The sequence below is a fragment of the Panthera onca genome, chromosome D2, assembly GCF_046562875.1.
Source record: "Panthera onca isolate mPanOnc1 chromosome D2, mPanOnc1 haplotype 2, whole genome shotgun sequence".
Taxonomy (NCBI): domain Eukaryota; kingdom Metazoa; phylum Chordata; class Mammalia; order Carnivora; family Felidae; genus Panthera; species Panthera onca.
Genome location: NC_138349.1, coordinates 55,330,952 through 55,348,764, shown reverse-complemented (window position 1 = coordinate 55,348,764; position 17,813 = coordinate 55,330,952). Strand labels below are relative to the sequence as shown.

The window sequence follows — 17,813 nt, the reverse complement described above, 5'->3', positions numbered from 1 at the left end:
GACAGGTTCAGTGCCCTAAAGAAGTCCTCATCAGAGATGTGTAAGGATGAGCTGAGCTGGCTCTAATAACTCTAGAAAATGTTGGCGGGGGTGAGTTTGATAAGTGATTGACAAAATGCCGATGATGGGTGAATCTGGGTGGTGGGTGTATAGGGCCTCGTCGGGCCCTTATCTCCACATTTGTGTATGTTTGAAGCCGTCCACAGCGAAAGCTTGTTTCTTTTTAAAAGTGTGGTCCCCAAAGCTGCCGGGGGACCCACCACTGGCCTGGGACCCGCATCTGACTGTGGCCCCAGGGAGGCCCCCAGACTTGAACCAGACTTGAGGTTGACCCGTCAGACCCAGCTCTGCCTCTTCCATGCCGTGCGATGTCGGCCAGGTTTCTCCCCATCCCTGACCCTCAGTTCCCCAGGGGAGATGGAGAAGTTTGAACCTGATGGGCTTTTAAGCACTCTTCCATTTTCCGTCTCTGACGCCGCACGCATCTAACTTGAGTGCTCAGAGACCCCACCAGAGGGTAAGTGTGGGAACAGCCCTTTTTACACCTTCGGTTACCTCAGCGGGTTTCCCATACCACCCCTCAAGAGAGCTCGCAGAAAAAAGGCCCTATGGCCAAAATAAGTCAGAGAGACATTGCATCACAACATCCTTGCCCTGGCAAGTCACAGTGCACGTCGGCACATGAAAGGCTCTGACGAGTCCTGCGGTGAAGATATCTGTTCCGTGTTTCCAAAATGTTTTTGATCTCAGAACTTTTTATTTTATTTTTTTTAATTTTTTTTAATGTTTATTCATTTTTGACAGAGAGAGACAGAGCATGAGCGGGGGAGGGGCAGAGAGAGAGGGAGACAGAATCCGAAGCAGGCTCCAGGCTCTGAGCTGTCAGCACAGAGCCCGACGCGGGGCTCGAACTCACGGACCGCGAGATCATGACCCGAGCCGAAGTCGGATGTTCAACCGACTGAGCCACCCAGGCGCCCCGATCTCAGAACTTTTTAAAAGTTGGCTTTTCCTATATCCCATGCGTCAGAGTTCCCGGAGATACCCTCTAGGAAAACCTGACCTTCTTGTTTTCAGATTGGGGGCTCCTACCCAAGAGGACAAATTTGCCATCTTTTCTTGGGAACATCATGATTTCTGACCCATTTTCAGTGGAACACGAGATTTTATGTTTTCCACACTGATGGGTGGGTTTTGTCCTGAACTAAATTGGTAGTTATTTCCCCTAGTCTTTCCCTGACCAGAAATATCTGCTTTGATGTTACAATCTGAGTCACTGACCAGATGCCGGAAAACCCTCCAACATTGGGAAACTATGCCTGGCACAGTCTGGGGCTTTCCTGCTGAGGCCTTCTAGAAGCAGCGTTTCTAGGGAGGGGTAGGGCTTTGGCATTAAAAGCTGTGGGTTCAGATTTCAGTTCAGCCACTTAGCAGCCACAGGACTGGGGACACATTAGCCTCCCACATCAGTTAAGTAATCAGTGGGTCCCCACGAGGCTTAAGCAGCATAGGATGTAGCAAGTTCCAATTGTCCTTCTTTCTCCAAAAGAATTTACAGCAACAGCTAATGTTTATCGAGTACTTGCTAGGTGCTGGACACCGTGCAGGACTAGAAAGAGGCACTACCAGCTTTGGCATTCGTATCGGCTCTGTGAGATAAATATTATCCCTCCCCTTTTACAGCCAAGGGAGCTAAAGCCCAGAGAGGGTAGTTAACTTGCCCATAGTCACACAGCTCGCGAGCAGCGGTGCTGATGTTTTAACGCTGGCCTTAGGCACTACGACAATGTGCCCCTTTCAAAAAGATCAGATCCGGATGAAGACATTAATCCTCTGAGCCTCAAGAACTACACCTGTCTGGTCTTCAGCGTCTCTTGGTCCTAGGATGACCTACGCGGCATGATGTCAGGCCCCGTGCATCCTTGGGGATACACTCGTAGACAACCATGGGATCTTAAAAGTGAACGAGTCCATGGAGACTTCCAAGTTCCCTGAGGCCCCCAGCCTCTAGCCCCATCCCGTGGGGCCCCCTCTGTGGGCGAGGAGGGTGCCGAATGTGCTGGACTCCATCACTCCCCCCCCGCCCCCAACCCCGTCATCTGCTTCAGCCAGGGCGGTTAGCTCAGTTCTTGACTGTTTTATATACTGGGGTTCTCGGCAAAATTGTGTCTGATAAAAGGGTTTGCTACCCAAACAAAGACATTTGAAAAACCACTGCCAAAGGAAAACCCGTCTGTTTTCAACAAGGGAGGACCCTGAAGCCCAGAGAGGTTAAGTAACTTGCCCAGGGTCACCAGCCGTCCTCCTGGGCGGCAGGCAGATCTCTGTCCTGTCTTCAGGACTCAGGACACGGGCCAGGCTGAGGGGGGGCTTCGCAGCCCCCCAGGGAGCCCCTCAAGGTCAGTCGTCCAGGCCGGTTCTGCCCGCTGGTGGCCAGTTTCTATGAAGATAACTGTGTCTGAGGCTGGCTCCCTGAACCTCGTCCGACCACATCTATTTCTGGGCAGCGGAGCCCTGACGGAGCACAATTTGATTCATAAATTACCCAGCTCAAGGTGTGTGTGATGGGCTCTCCTTCCCAGATTTGAAAGTCATTCACTCCAGAACTTGTAGTACTTGGGGCTGGAGGTGGGGGAGGGGTGCAACTGTCGGATTGTCGGGATCAGCAGTCACACAGGGGAGGTGGCGGGGGAGATGGGAGGACTCGGCGACTCAGGGAGCATCGCTGTGAGCCGGCCTCATGCTCGTGGACTCCTTAAATCCTCCCAGCAACCCCAGCAGGCAAATTCTAGTATCATCTCTGACTGGCAGGGGAAGAAACTGAGGCTCAGGCGGGCGAAGTCATTTGCCCGAAGTCACGTGGCTGTAGTGGAGCTGGGATTCCAACTCAGGGCTCTCTGATGCCGGAGTCTCTCCCACACGATCATGGCGACAGCAAGGCAAGGAACACAGAGCAAGTGACATTTAGAGGACGAGGCTAGACCCTGGGAAATAGGGTAGGAAGGGGAGGTTCGTTCGGGTCGCCAAGGCTCCTGGTTCCGCAGACTTGGGTGTGCACCTGCAGCTGGTCTCGCTCTGCACCCTGCCCCCTTCCCACAGTCTTTGCTGCCTAATGCCATTCAGTTCCGGGCAAAGCTTGGTTCCACCTGCCCCTGGATGCTTGGGTCATCATCCTTGACACCTACCTGACGTAGGCTCGGTACATTACCACTTGCAAAGCCTTTTCGGATCCCTTATCTCACTGAACCTCCAAATAGCCCTGCGAACAGGACAGATATTCTCACCCACAATGAGGAAACTGAGGCTCAGAGCGGCCCACAAGCCCACAAGTATGAATCCAGTCTCCTAACTTCATGTCTTCCGCCATTATATGTAGGTTTTGTCCTTCTCCTGGAGGTGACCAGTCCTCCTCATTAGAATGTGGGCACCTGGGGGCATGACCCATGTCCCCAACCTGTGCTTGGCACCTAGAGGCTCAGGGTGTGTGTGATGGGCTCTCCTTCCCAGATTTGAAAGTCATTCACTCCAAAACTTGCAGTACTTGGGGCTGGAGGGGGGGTGCAACTGTGGATTGTCGGGATCAGCAGTCACAGAGGGGAGGTGGCGGGGGAGGTGGGAGGACTCAGCGACTCAGGGAGCTGCCTGAGGGCCCCCACTGCCCAAGAAACCCCTTCCCCTGCACCTGTCTTTCCCACGTCCCACTGCTAGGACAGCACAGAGGTGTTGGAGAGGAGGGGGTGGTGGCCCACAGGCTGACAGCGCACCCCCTCCACCACCACCACCCCCCCCCCCCCGCCGCTTCCATCTCCTTGGGCATCTGATCACCGTCCTCTTTGTTTTCTTAAGTGTCTCTCCTCCTCCCTGCCACCCCCCCCCCCCGCCACTCCCTCTCTGGGACAAGGCCTTTCAGATCATCAAATATCACACTCTTCTTATGCGAGGGCTGAGATGGCTTTATCGGAGCCCGTAAATCTCCCAGAGCCCTGACACCCTCCTGAGTGCCAAGCCTCAGGTGAGTTATGTGGGCCGGGCCCAGCAGCGGGCGGCACAGGCGGGCCTCCGGGGAACACGGCCGAGCGACCCAGTGCACCTTGGCGCCCACCCTCGGCTGGGGGAGGGGCTCCAGCTGAGGGTAGGAATGGATGTTCTGGGCCCACCTGCCGCAGGCCATGGAAGCAGCCAGGCTCAAGGCAAGCGAGCAGGCAGGTTCCTGGGGGATCTGTAGCCCTCCGCTTTCCTTGTCTCCTTGATCATCGCCAGCCAGTCTCCAGACCCACACAGGAGAGACCACAGCGTCCACGACGGACATTTGAGACCCGAACCACCCCGGTTCTAATCCCAGCATGGTCACTGAGTAACCATGAGCCCTTGAATATGTCACCTCCCTGACCGAGCCTCAGTTTCCTCATCTGATAATTGGGATGGCAGATAGCAGATTCTCAGATAACATTCTGAGAATGCAGTGAGCTCACACATGTGAACGAACTTGCCAAGCACCCTGCCAGGGGGCAGAAGCACGTATCTTCCCCACCTCTCGGGGGCAGCCTGGCCTGTGCACGAAGCCTTACAGCCTGGAGTCAGCCAGCCTGGCCTTGAGCCCTGGCTCTCCCACTTACCAGCTGCGTGACTTCAAGCCAATCACTCAGTCTCTCTGTGCCTTGGTTTTCTCACCTGTAAAATGGGAAGAACACTAACACTGGGGATGATGAGGATGATGATGCCTGCACGCGGAATTGCCGTGAAGCTTAATGAACAGATACACGCGAAGGGCTTAGAACCTTGCCTGCCACACGGTGGGCCCACACTAGATGGCCCATGTTATCGCTCCTTTTGTCGCTACCATCACCCATTCCGTGCCCGCCTCACCAACAGGCCTTCCCGCCTCCAGAAACTCCCCACAGGACACAGGTCCAAACTGCTTACCCGGCGTTCAAGGCTCCCACCTCCTCGTGTCAGCTGGTCCTGACACCACTGTGTGTGAGCCCTGCTCCTCCAGCCGGCTCCCCCGCCGTGAAAGGGTTACTCTGCCCTCCCACTTCTGCTCTTGCTAGACTCCCAACAGGAAGGCCTTCTCCCCTCCGTGCTTACCCAGACCTGCCCACCAAGGCCCAGTGAAAGGAGCTCTTCCCACACCGGCCCCCATGAGCTGCCCTCATCGGGGCCGGGCACCTTTTTGGGCACAGGTGCCATTTTCTCATCTAAACTGGACGCCACTTGGGAGCAGAGACGTCATCTTGCGCTGCTCGGCCTCTCTCTCTTTAGTGGCTGACATGACTTCCATATAATAACTTATTTAATTCCTATTCCTGGACATGGAGGTTGTTCCTAATTTTCTTTATGAAGCAGCACCTTGGTGAACATCCTGTGCAGCTGCACGTGTGGGCACATGGGGTTGAAGAGAAAATGTTGCCCAGGAAGTGGGGAGATTCTGATCCCAGCCGTAACCCCTGGCGATGTTTCTCTGATCCCCGTTCAAGTGTCCTCAGAGGCCCGGAGGCCGCCTGCCTGAACCACCTGTTTTGCAGGGAGCCATGCGCTGCTGTGGGTGAGAGGGCCGTCGCTGGAACCCCAGCAGCCCTACGTAATAAGTTTTACTACCCTTGACTACTCGGGTTAATGTTTCATACATTGGAGCCAGTTATTAGCAAATTAATCAGAGTCCAGTTTGTGGTCTTATTAGGAGAGGTAATCATTTGTTGGTTTAAGTGAGCTTGATGAAAACCGCCGTTCTGTGAGATGCCTGCAAGGCAAGCAGACTGCCGTTCGCGTTTCCTTGAGGGACTGAAGGTTGTCTTTCCCTGACTGGACGGTAGTAACGGTAATTAATGCAGGAGGCACTCAGCTCAAGAAACATACCACTATGGGTGCGTCAGGAGCGTATGACGGCCCCAGTTAGAATCGCTTATTGGCCGATCCCCCCTCAGAGCCCTGGAGCATTACGGTCTCCGTGACATCTGATGTTGCAAGTCACGCCAGTACCGGGGCGCCTGGGGGGCTCAGTCGGTTAAGCGTCAGACTTCGGCTCAGGTCATGATCTCGCGGTTTGTGAGTTCAAGCCCCGCGTCGGGCTCTGTGCAGACAGCTCGGAGCCTGGAGCCTGCTTCGGATTCTGTGTCTCCCTCTCTCTGCTCTTCCCCAGCTCATGCTCTCTCTCTCTCTGAAAAATAAACATTAAAAAAAATTAAACAAGTCACACCAGGACCGTTCTGCCCCACCTTTTACACCAGCCTCAGAATGGCCCCCGGACATCCCTGTGTCAGTGCATTTCTTCGTTCAAACAAAATTTGCTGAGCCCCTTCAATGCATCAGCTGGTCATCTGGGGAAACCAGTCCTTCCTCTCCTGGGGCTTATGTTGCAGGGAGGAGAGACCATAAGCAAACACGTAAATGGGTGAAAAGAGAGGTTGAGAAAGTGGACGTGTTCTGAAGGCAATAAAACAGGCTAATGGAGCAGAGAGTGAAGGGGTGTGAGGGGCCAGTGCGGGGATTAGGGAGGGCTCCTCTGAGGAGGTGACTTTGGAGCTGAAGCCCGAGTGCGGATAAGGCACCCTGCAAGGTCTGCAGGGACAGGGTCGGGGCACAGGGGCTTCAGGAGAAGCTTCGGAGTGGAGGCCTAATTCCCTGCCCCTGCCTCCTCCAGGGTCCTCCAGAGGGGTGGCACGCTCTCAGCCTGTGTCCCCTCCCCCGGTTGAGAGCAGAAGTAGCCCCCACCACTGGTTGCCATGTGTTGATCACAGAGCTGTTGAATGCAGCCCGGCCCACGTGCCACCCAGGACGCCGGCCCCTTTTGTCAGCAGGCAGTTAAGTAACAATTTTTAATTCATAAGACATCTTACCCAAAGCCCACGTCTCGGACTGACTCCCCGTTTTCAGTATACGGCCATAGAGTCAGACCGGTCGGTGCCGGGCCCGCGGGCCAGCCTGCCCCACTGGACCCATAGAGCTGTTTCATGGTCTACCCCTGGCACGGGAAGAAGGAAAATCCAGGGCCTGTGAGACGTGATCTCTTCAGCTGCGTGAGAGCTGAGTTTAACTCTGTTCCACCCCTCACCACCTGAGTGCCAGCTATTTTTAACTGCTCTGTGCCTCAGGCTCCTTAGCTGTAAAATGGGGATGCAGATATCTATCTCATGCGCGGGGGCGGGGGGATGTGAAAATGTGTAAAAGATAATGCATGCAAAAACACCGCGCGGTACCAGCCGCGATTCCTGTCGGCTGCTGTTCGGAGACTCGCCGCTCCTTCTTGGACGAGACGGGCCGCGGTCGGGAACGCCCTGCTTTGATTCTCCCATTCAGGAGGCAGGCGTAGCGGGGAACGGAGGACCAGGCACCAAAGCGTGCGCCTACTATGTGCCAGGCACCACAATAGATGCTTTATGTACAGGATCACGCCTGATCCTCGCACAGCCTCGTGAGGTGGGAGCTGTTATCTACACTTTGCAGATGAGGAATTTGGCTCAGAGGAATTAGCAGTTTGCAGGAGGTCTCACAGCTGGTAAGTGGCAGATCTTTTGCCGGCACCTAGGTCTTTTTTTTCATCCTGGGCACAGTAGGTGGTCTCTTCACTTGGGTGTTGATATAATAGGCTCCAGGCAGAGACCGGGACTAAAAGAGAGACCCCCTGGAGAGAAGGGGCTGCAAATCCCAGCCCTGCTGTCTTCCCTGGGAAGGGCCCCTGACCCTGGACCTGAGGAGGGCAGGGTGCCAACTCAGAGGCCAGGTGACGGAGCAGACACCCATCTCCTGACGCCTCCTTCCTCCATTCAGGGACTGGCATTTGAGTGGATGGATGTTTGTGCCCAGAAGCCCAACCAGATCATGAGCTCCTCATAAGCGTGGCCTTTTTTCCTCTTCTTCCCTCCACAGCCCCAGCTCAAGGCCAGGCCTGCAGCATGCCCCCACCTAGTGTGTGCTTACTGACCCTTCCCAGTTGCTACAGAGTGGGGAGCGAAACTTCAGACATCCAACAGATATGTCATGAGCGTCGTGCCATGGGGGACACAAGTGGGAAACCCTGGCCCTTATCCTCTAGGCCACACTGAATCTCGCTGTGAGAACCAGGGTCGCCCCACGGCTCAGGTCGCCCCACGGCCAGCCCAGCACCGTGGCTCAGCGAGTGTGATATGGCACAGCCCCCAGGGTTGGTTTCCTGAGGCCTGTGCCATTGGAGGTGGATCTTAAGAACAGGAAGGACCAGGGTGGAAACCATCGCTTTTCCTTGAACTTGGAGGCCCGCAGGACCGGTGGCTGTTAGCCCAGCAGAGCAGACAGAGCAATTGAAAGTCACGCCTGTGTTCCCACACGCACCATCAGCCACTCGCTAAACTGCTTCTGTCCCAGACCTGGCTCACTGCGGGTCAAGATGCTGCCAGGGAGATAACAAGGGGACGAGAGGTGGCAGTGATGCTGTTTAGCAGGGCCTTGGAGGAGGGGCACCTGGGGAAGGGGGGAGGCTGCCAGCCTGGGAGGAACAAGGATGTGGGCGGGTGAGCCCCCCACGGCCCAAAGAGAGAGCTGCGTCTCCTCAGGCTCCCCATGTCTGACCTCCTGCCTCTCCCTACTCCCTCCTTCCAGCTTCCCTCTCCTACAACCTCCTGCCTTTGACCGGCTATAAAACACAGAAGCCCTTTGCCTGACTCTGCTGCGCCCTCTAGCTGCCACTGGGCCTCTCTCCTTGTTTTTTTTTACTCCCCAAGCATCTGCACCTGCACTCACTGTCCCCACATCTGTGCCCCACCCGCCCGCAGTGTCTCACAGTCTGACCTCTGGGGACATCTGAAGATCCAACCTGTGGCCGGTGCTGGGATCTTCCTTCTCCTTAGCCTGTCTGTCGGCACTGCCTGACCCTACTGACCATCTCTCTCTCGGAATTTCCTCCTCTCCTGCCTCCGGGCACCTGGCGCTATATAATTTCCAGACTACCGCCTGTCTGTCTAAATTCTCCTGCTCGTCCTCACTGGAGCCATAGGTCTGCCCTAAAGGTAGCCTTGCCAGTGCCGTTTGTGTGTCACCACCTCGGTGCTGACAGCTCCTGCCTGCAGCCCTGCCTTCCCACTAGTCCCCACCGCAGGCCCTCCTGGCCACCACCTGGGGGACCTCTACATGTGGGCATTCTGCTTGCTACATAATCTTCCCTGGAGGAATGGATCAAGAACTTCGGAAACATATAATGTTTTTACCTAGGACTCCCTCCTGAGGGGGGGGGGGGGGAAAGCAACTTTGTTACATCCATTCTATGTGGGATGATGATCTCTTGTGTATCACTTAGCACAGGGCCAGGTGCAGAATGGGTGCCAACGCGGTGTAGGGCCAGTGCCTGCGGGGCAAGGAAGAGAGACGTAAATGTACTTCCAAGCCAGCCATTTAGCAGCCACGTGACCTTGGACAAGCTATTTAACGTCTCTGAGCCTGCTTCCTCGCGTTTGACGTGGGCTCTGTTCTTACTAAGTCATTGTGAAGAGTAAGTAATATGGTTGTGCAAACGGCTTAGCCCCAGTGCCTGGCATATGGAACTGCTCAGTAAGTACTGGCTACTGTTTTTAATAAATAGGGGAAAGAAGGCTGGGACTCCCCCCTCGGCCGCCTTTCATGCTTTAGCAGACTCTGTTCACATCCCCGCCCCACCCCCGCCCCAGCCTTTCTTTTGGGAATCTGAAGAGGCCTTGGTGCCTGGAGCTCCTAGAGGAGATGGCTGACCCCAAGAGAACCGGCAGGGTGGTAATGACCTGCTTCTTCTCTTTTGTGAACGCTGTAAGTCCCCAGTTCCCAGAATCCTTAGGGTGCTGAGGCGCGGACCTGCTGCATCCCAGAACCACCCCCACAAAACAGGTCTATGCGCAGGCACCATGGACAGCACCTGTCGACCCAGGGGAAACAGCTGCCTTTCTGCTCAGTGGGGGGGGTGCTGAACAGGTGAAAGGCGTCCCGGGAAGCCTCCCCAGGCCCCCCCAGGCCCCCTGGGACTCAGATAAAGTCCGGGAGACCAGAGGGCTGACGGGGTGGTATCAGTTTCCAGGGTAGCAGAGAAACTTGTTTGTGTGCCTGCCAAACCCACAGAAAGGGAGGATGGTGGGAGGGGAGCTAAGGGAGAAGAGTAAGGAAGTGGTGACCCACTCCCCACCCGGAGGGCAGAGCCCTAGTGAGATGGCCTGTGAGATGCCCTTGACCTTGGCCTCAGGGCTGCCAACTTGTACAGATGAGCTTTTCGTTGTGAGGCCCTCCTGGCAAGAGGGCAGGCTTGGCTCAGTGTTCCTGCTGGGCAAACAGCTCTAGACACAGGGTTGTGGGGTGGGGGTGGGAGTGGTGCCGGGGTCCACGGTGGTGTCATCTTGGGCAAGTACAGGTGGCCAACCCTTGTTGAGAACTTCCTCTGCGCCAGGCACTGTATCCACTCATTTAATCCCTGCAACAACACTCTGGGGTGGGTACTATTATTGCCCCCAATTTACAGACTAGGAATCCAAGATCATCCAGGTATGTTAAGTAACTTGACTGAGGTCACCCAGCTAACAATAAGCAGAGCTGTCTGAGCCCATACAGTCTGCCTCCCGAGAGCATAATCTTAACCACGTCTCTGTGCCATGTTGCCATGTTGCTTTCCTTCGGGAGCCTGAGCTCAGCAGGTACCTACTTGCACGTTCAATAGCACGATTATGTCATCAATGTCGATCTTTGCTGTGAGACTGAAGGCATGGACCTTGCCTGCTTTTCTCTGTGGATCCTCCAGCACCCTGCCCACAGTAGGTGCTCAATCTGAACTCAATCAAATGGGCGATCTAATCAGTCCATCAGTCTTTGAGTGCACCCTGCCCTTGGCCCCCACTGCTTAGGGCACAGGGCTCACCTCCGTCTATGCCTGGACCAGCATCCCGGTGAGGACTGCTATTGCCATGGTGACAGGAGACCATCAGAGCCAGTGGCTCACTCAGGTGGCCCTGTCAGCTCGCTGGGTATAAGCCTTCCTGGCTGCTGGTCCTGGGAGTTAGTGATTCATACTTGGCAGGAGGCTGAGGTAGATATGGAGAATAAAAGGATAGGTGTGGGTGTGGGGGGGGGGGGATGTGTTGGGGGAGGATCCCCAAGCTTGAATGGGTACCAGTTGGAGAGTAGTTGCCTGCTGGTTTGTTGGAGAAGATGCCTGGGTCGGGGGGAGGGGATATTTTATGTGCTGGAGACAGATTTCAGGTTGGGGATGGGCAGTATGGCCATGACTGGGGCAAAGGTGCTGAATGGGGAGGCCCAACTGGGTGTTCCAGGGTTGATAACCCCATTTTTCAAAGAAAAACCAAAGCACATCATTCAGCAAGGGGCTTCTGGTTTGTGAATGATTTATAGGAAAAATCTTGCAAAGATAAAAATTGAATCACATTTAGTTAAACATTTGAGAGGTTCCTTTATTGGGAAGAATAAATTTATATGGAAATTCGGAATGATGGGATGCTAGCCCTGGAGCTGGGGAGGTGGGGCCAAGCTGGTGGCGGGGGGGCGGGGGGTGGTGACGGGTGACAAGAGGCTTTGAGGTGTTGCCTCAGGGCAGCCCTTCAGCTCAGTATTAGGGGCTCAGAGGACACAGCGCCCACCTGCGATGTCCATGCTTCACCCCACCTCAACCCTGATCACCCTGTGATGTGAATGCCTGGTTGAGGGCTGCATCCCCTGCTAGAATGTGTCCCTGGCACATCATAGGAGCTCGATAATCGTCAAATGGATTAGCTAATGACAAAAAGATGAACGCATGCATCCCCTTGTTTGCCCGGCAGCAGAATTCCTGGCTAAAGAAAAAGCCCTTACACTCATGCGTGTCTCTGCCTCCTTGCAGCCCTGTCCTCCCCACTCCACACACTCAGCGGGAAGGTACCCAGGTTTGTCTATGGCTACCGGAAGAAGCTCAAGACAAGGGGGAGGCTGGAGTGACGTCCCATCCCTGGTCAAGCCCCACATCAGATCACCAAAGCCCACAATCAGAGCTGCACGGGCTCCGCAGTCATCAGCTGCCTCTCCCCTGCCTCGGCCAAGCCCTGCGGCAGGCTGGGAGGACAGCGGAGGGCAGCTTCTAGCCACCAACCCGGTAGATGTGGGATGCCTTGCCAACCAGCAGAGGTTTGGCCGAGAACAGTCCCTGTCCCCAAGTCTAAAGTGAGAAGAGGTCATTGTCTGCTCTGTGCTTTCCCTGGTCGACTGAAGACACGATGTGAGCCCCTAACTGTGCACAGATCCCTTGAGAGCCGGGGCCACGGGTGAGTGAGGAGATCCAGTAGTTTCTACCTGTGTGTGTTGAAAGCCTGAGGATCCGTTCACACCTATGGAATCAGTGTCCATCAACCCCTTCCCCAGTCCTGCCCATCATCCAGGGCCCAGCTGAAGCCATACTTAGTGAGTACTTACTTTGTCTGGGAACTGTTCCAAGCCTGCATACATACTGTTTTTCACTCTCATTTAATTCTTATAACCTTATGAGCGAGATCCATTATTATCCCCCTTTTACAAATGAGGAGACCAAGGCATAGAGGGGTTAGGTGAGTTGCCCAAGGTCACACAGCTGCTACACAGTGGGGCAGGGGATGAATGCCACCTCCTCCGTGAAGGTTTCCTTCCTTGAGCCTTCCCCTGTGTGAACAGTCTCTCCCTGCTGAGAACTCAGAGATGCTAAATCTCCTACGTGTCAAAGCCCCGTCACCAGGCTGCGAGTGCCTCCCTCCGCATCCCCCACGCCACCAAGCACAGGGTCCGGCCAGAGGACACGCGCCCTGGAGATCGCGGACTCTGTGAAGGAATGGCAGCGTGTGCGTATGTGAACGAACCAACAAGCTGGTTAATGAGGGCGAGAGAAGAGCGGAATTGGGATCTGCCCGCGTGAATTCGCAGCCTGGTGGGAAGGGCACCAGGACAAGTGTGGGGGCCCCAGTGGGCTGGGAGCAGCGATCCTTTAGGAACCTGCTTGCCACTGGGTGCCCAGCACTGGCCAGGCTCCTTGAGGGGCAGTCATGAAAGGCCCCCATCTTCAGGCTGGCCGGGAAGACCGCATGAACACACGGGCAGCAATGGGAGAGAGAACAGAGCAGTGGCGACTGCCCGTGAGCACAGAGGGTCAGCCAGAGAAGCAGGGCCACCTTCCTGGAGGAGGAGGGGTGGCCAAGAGAGGAAAGTGGACACGGAGACAAGAGGAGGCAGGAATGGACGTGGTGATTTGGGGAACCTGGGGAGGCCCTCGGGGGGACACGGGGTGCCTGTAGAGGGAAGCATAAAATGAAGTCGGTGAGGGAGAGAGGGGTGGACACAGAGGCCTTGGTCTCCACCAGCATCACCTGTGTGTGATTTTTGCCAGTACTTTAAATATGCACTTCAAGGTTTTTTTAAGTTTATTTATTTTGAGAGAGAGAGAGAGAGAGAGCACATGAGTATGAGGCAGGAGGGGCAGAGAGAGAGAGGGAGAGAGAGAATCCCAAGCAAGCTCAGCATGGAGCCCAATGTGGGGCTAGAACTCACGAGACCATGAGATCATGGCCAGACCTCAAGTCAAGAGTCGGACACTTAACCGACTAGGCCACCCAGGCGCCCCTGTACTTCAGGTTTTGATAAGTACTTAAAATAAAGGCTTGTTCTTAAAATCAAATTATATTTATTGTACAAGGGAATTGTACCACTGCTATGTAGAAAATCAGAATAGGATAGAATGGAATAGAATAGAACATGAGCCTAAAAATAACCAAGCAAAGTGGGCTCCTGCTTTAGTCCATTCGGGCTCTATGACAAAATACCAGGGGCCATACGGCTTACGGACAGCAGACATTCATTTCTCTGCTGGAGGCTGGGAAACCCAGGGTCAGAGCGGCAGCACGGTCAGGGAAGGGCCCTCTTCCCAGTTGACAGAAGGGCGCTTCCTCGCTCTGTCTTCACATGGTAGAAGGAGCGTGGGATCTCTTGGGCTCGCTTTTATCAGAGACCAGTTCTACTCAGGAAGGTTCCACTTCACGACCCACGCACCTCCCAAAGGTCCACCCACTAATACCGGTGTGTTAGGGCTTTGGACGTCCCCATATGCATTCTGCGGGGGTGGGGGGGGGGTGGGGAGCAAGCATTCAGACCCTCGCAGTTGCTGAGTCCTGGCTGCGTGCTGCTCTCTTTGGAAGGCTCCCAGCCAGAAGCCTGCTCTCTTGGTGAAAAAAGGAGAACGAGCGAGTGTTAAGAGAGATGCCAAGGGCATACTAGCACCAAACCAAGGCTTCCCCCTTGACTCAGTCGGAGAGACGGAAGAAGACTGAAGAGCTGAAAGTCGTCACTCTGCAGGTCACTGCTGGCTGTGCCTGGGCCCCGTCCTCCAGAACCCTTCCCATTACTCCTTGAGCCAGCGTCCGCGTTAAGTTACTGGTTTGTCCCTAATGCGCAGAGAGGAGCCCTCACCGAAGCCCACGTCCACCTGCCCTGGGCCCCAGGCATACCTGGAATGTTACTCTCTCCTTGCAGGGAATACCAACAGCATCTTCGCCCTGGACTACATCAGTGGAGCGCTGACCTTGAACGGCCTACTGGACCGGGAGAACCCCCTGTACAGCCATGGCTTCATCCTGACCGTGAAGGTGAGGGCCCCGGGGCGGGCACCTGCAGCCCGTGTGGAGGGGTGCCCACACTGCGGTGCCAGCCTCCAGCAGAGCCCCCGGTGAAACTCCAGGAGGGCAGCGCTCCTGGCCTCCCACCCGGCGTGCCCAGGGCCGCTGTCAGGAACGGACAACACTAGCCAAGCACAGGCCACATCGGGGGCCTTGCTGGGCACCTCACAGCCATTGCCAAAAGTCACATAGGATTGGGACTTTTATCCCCACTTGAGGAATGAGGGGACACACAGTAGGTGCTCATCCATGGGGCCACGTTCTGGTACTCATGATGCCAAGTTCTCCATCGTAGCTGCCTCAGATTCTTACGTTTACCCCATGTCTGGGATGCGTCCCGCTTCTAGCTTCCCTGGGGCTCTTCCCTGGTTAGGAAGCAGCAGCACAGTGGGAAGAGGTGGAAACTGCTAGAGTCCTTCCCCTGGAGGTGTAGTGGAGCCACAACCCCCAGGCTCCTGTAGCCCCCTGCCACCCAGGGCCCGTTGTAATTAAAACCTGTGCTTTGCAGAGCCATTCCCTGGGAACCCCATTTAGGGTATGGACCCTGCCTGGGCCACAGGGGTCCTCCCCAGCCCTACCCATCGGTTGAGGCAGGGGAGGGCACAGGACTGAGGAGAGGGGCTTGGGGAAGGAGGCCCTTCCATCCTGAGGAGAATAAGGCAGCCCAGCCTGGCCCTCGATTGCTCTCCTTGACCTTGGGAGGGCTGCAGCAGCGGCCGGTTGATTAGCCCTCCCTGGCCAGCCGGCTTCTCTGTCTCCACCCAGTGTGCACATGTGGGCCGGTGAGGGGAGGTAGGCTAACACCGCCTTTCCCCCCCACCCTGCATCAAGCTGCCAGCCAAGCCATGGGCCCCTCTCCGCCTCCCCTCCTCTCTGCTTGCTTCCTGTGGAGGCACACATTTCGGGGTGGAGAGAGCTGTACCCTGGCCCCAGGGGACCCTGAGCTCGGTTTTTCCATCTTTATATAAAATGTGAGGGTGAGTTCCCAACTTTGGATGTGACTCCAAATCTCCTGGGGAACTGGCGAAAGGTACTTAGTCCTGGGCCTCCCACACAAAGATTCGGGTCCAGAAAACTGGAAATGGGTATTTGGGAGCCAGGGGCCTCTGCCCCAGAGACTAGGCACCCAGGGATTTGAGCCCATCTTTCCTGAGCCCGACCCAGACCCTCATGGCACCTAGCTCAGTGTTTGGGCCATAGCCGATGCCAGAGTAAGTCTTGATTACCTGCTAGCCTCGGCTAGCAAAAATGCTTGGCCTCGGTTTTATCATCTGCTGCATTGAATAAAGAGTCTCCCTTTGCCCCTCAGTGAGCCCCCAAATCTGTCTTGTCATCACCATGCCCCCCGTCCCCTTGGTTCTGGAATCCTCCTGCCTCAGTTTGCTACCTACTCTGACTGTTGTCCTTATGCAAGTTACTTAACCTCTCTGAGCCTTGGTTTCCTCAACGGTAAAATGGGGATGCTTATGACAGAAACTTCCTCCTGGGGTTGTGGTGAGGGGATGGGATAATTCACATAAAGCACAGGAGATAGCATTGGGAAAGCCTTCGTAAACGATGAGAGCGTGACTATGGACGCCTTCGTCTCTGGGATGTTTGTCCTCCACCTGCAGGGCACAGAGCTGAATGATGACCGCACCCCGTCCGAAGCCACAGTCACCACAACCTTCAACATCTTGGTTATCGACATCAATGACAATGCCCCAGAGTTCAACAGCTCTGAATACAGCGTGGCCATCACCGAGCTAGCCCAGGTCGGCTTTGCTCTACCCCTCTTCATCCAGGTGGTGGACAAGGACGAGGTGAGTCCCGGGAATGCGTGGTCTCTCCAGACCCCCCGCCCTTTCTGGGCTTTGCAACCCTGAGAAAGATGCCAGGTATTTCTAGGCTTCCAAATCCCCAGCTAAAAAAAATAGAAACAAACGTTGCTACCTCCTCCCCTGCAAAACTCAGCAGTCTCTAAGCTTTGACCCCCTCCCCCACCTCTGCAAAAGCTCTTTGAGCACACACTTCCAACGTGTAGTTCTTCATTTAGTCATTTATTTAGTAATGTATTTAGAAATATATGCCCATCAGGGCACCTGGGTGGCTCAGTCGGTTAAGCGTCTGACTTCGGCTCAGGTCATGATCTCGCGGTTTGTGAGTTCGAGCCCCGCGTCGGGCTCTGTGCTGACAGCTCAGAGCCTGGAGCCTGCTTCGGATTCTGTCTCCCCCTCTCTCCACTCCTCCCCTGTTCACTCTCTCTCTCTCTCTCTCAAAAATGAATAAACGTTAAAAAAATTTAAGAAATATATGCCCATCTTACTAATCTAGTACGTGCCTTATAAAGCATACACTGAAAACTAGAAATTTTAAAAGTTGGAGGCTCTTGTATAAAATCTGTTCCTGGAAAAAAGTTTGTTTTCTGCTTTTGGTGTAGTGAGGACTCCTGCTTTTCCATGCGAGGAGCTTGAATGTTTTCAAGGGGATCCCAGGCCACAGGAGACCAGAGGTCCAGGAAGCTAGAAATGGGACACACCCATTGTGTGTCCTTGCAGGGCCTGCCTGGCTGAGGCCAGTCTTGAGAGGAAGGGACATGGGCCGCGAGTGAGGGAGAGCTTGAGAAGGACAGGAGGAGGGAGACTTGGGGATGGGGCCCGTGCCCCTCCAGCCCGGGATGGGACGGGCTTCCGAGCTGATAGGGACGCTCTCGGCCTGCCTCCTCCCTGCCCCTCTCAGGCACCAGGTCTCCCCTGCCCGTCAGCAGCCACAATCGTTAATAGCACTTATATTTATTACCGCTGTTCCCTGGCCCATTCTGCTCAGGAATTCCATTAGGTTTTCCAGCCTGAGGGGCTTCTCTGCAATTACTCCTCCCTTCTTGGGGCTCCCGCACTGGCCTTGCTCCAGGCCTGGCTTCCTGCTCGCTCCTCCTGCCCCTCTCCACTCTGGCTGCTCAACAAACCAGCACACCTGCCCAGGCCCCCCCCCCCCCCCCGATCCACCGCTCTCCCGTCAGCTTCTCTCAACCGGACAAGGTCCTCCCCATCCTGCCCTAACCCCCCAGCCCCCTTCCCCGGCACCAGCTCACCCCCGTCCCCGCCCCTCTCTGCCCACCCCGCCAAGGACATGACCGTGAAGAGGTCAGTCCCAGTGTGCGCGCGGGCACGCACACACAGCACATCTTTCCATCTCTTGCTAAATCATCCCATACCTAGCTGTCTGGGA

The 17,813-nt window shown here is 55.4% G+C and overlaps 1 protein-coding gene across 4 annotated transcripts in view; it reads left to right on the top strand.

Moving 5' to 3' along the window:
- The window catches only part of CDH23 (cadherin related 23), a 414,296-nt gene that overhangs the window by 213,912 nt on the left and 182,571 nt on the right, over positions 1-17,813 (top strand). For all 4 annotated transcript variants that reach the window (XM_078434342.2, XM_078434344.2, XM_078434341.2 and 1 more), the window contains exons 10-11: positions 14,464-14,576; positions 16,220-16,408. In XM_078434342.2, the coding sequence (XP_078290468.2) occupies positions 14,464-14,576; positions 16,220-16,408 (302 nt within the window). The remainder of the gene's footprint in view (positions 1-14,463; positions 14,577-16,219; positions 16,409-17,813) is intronic.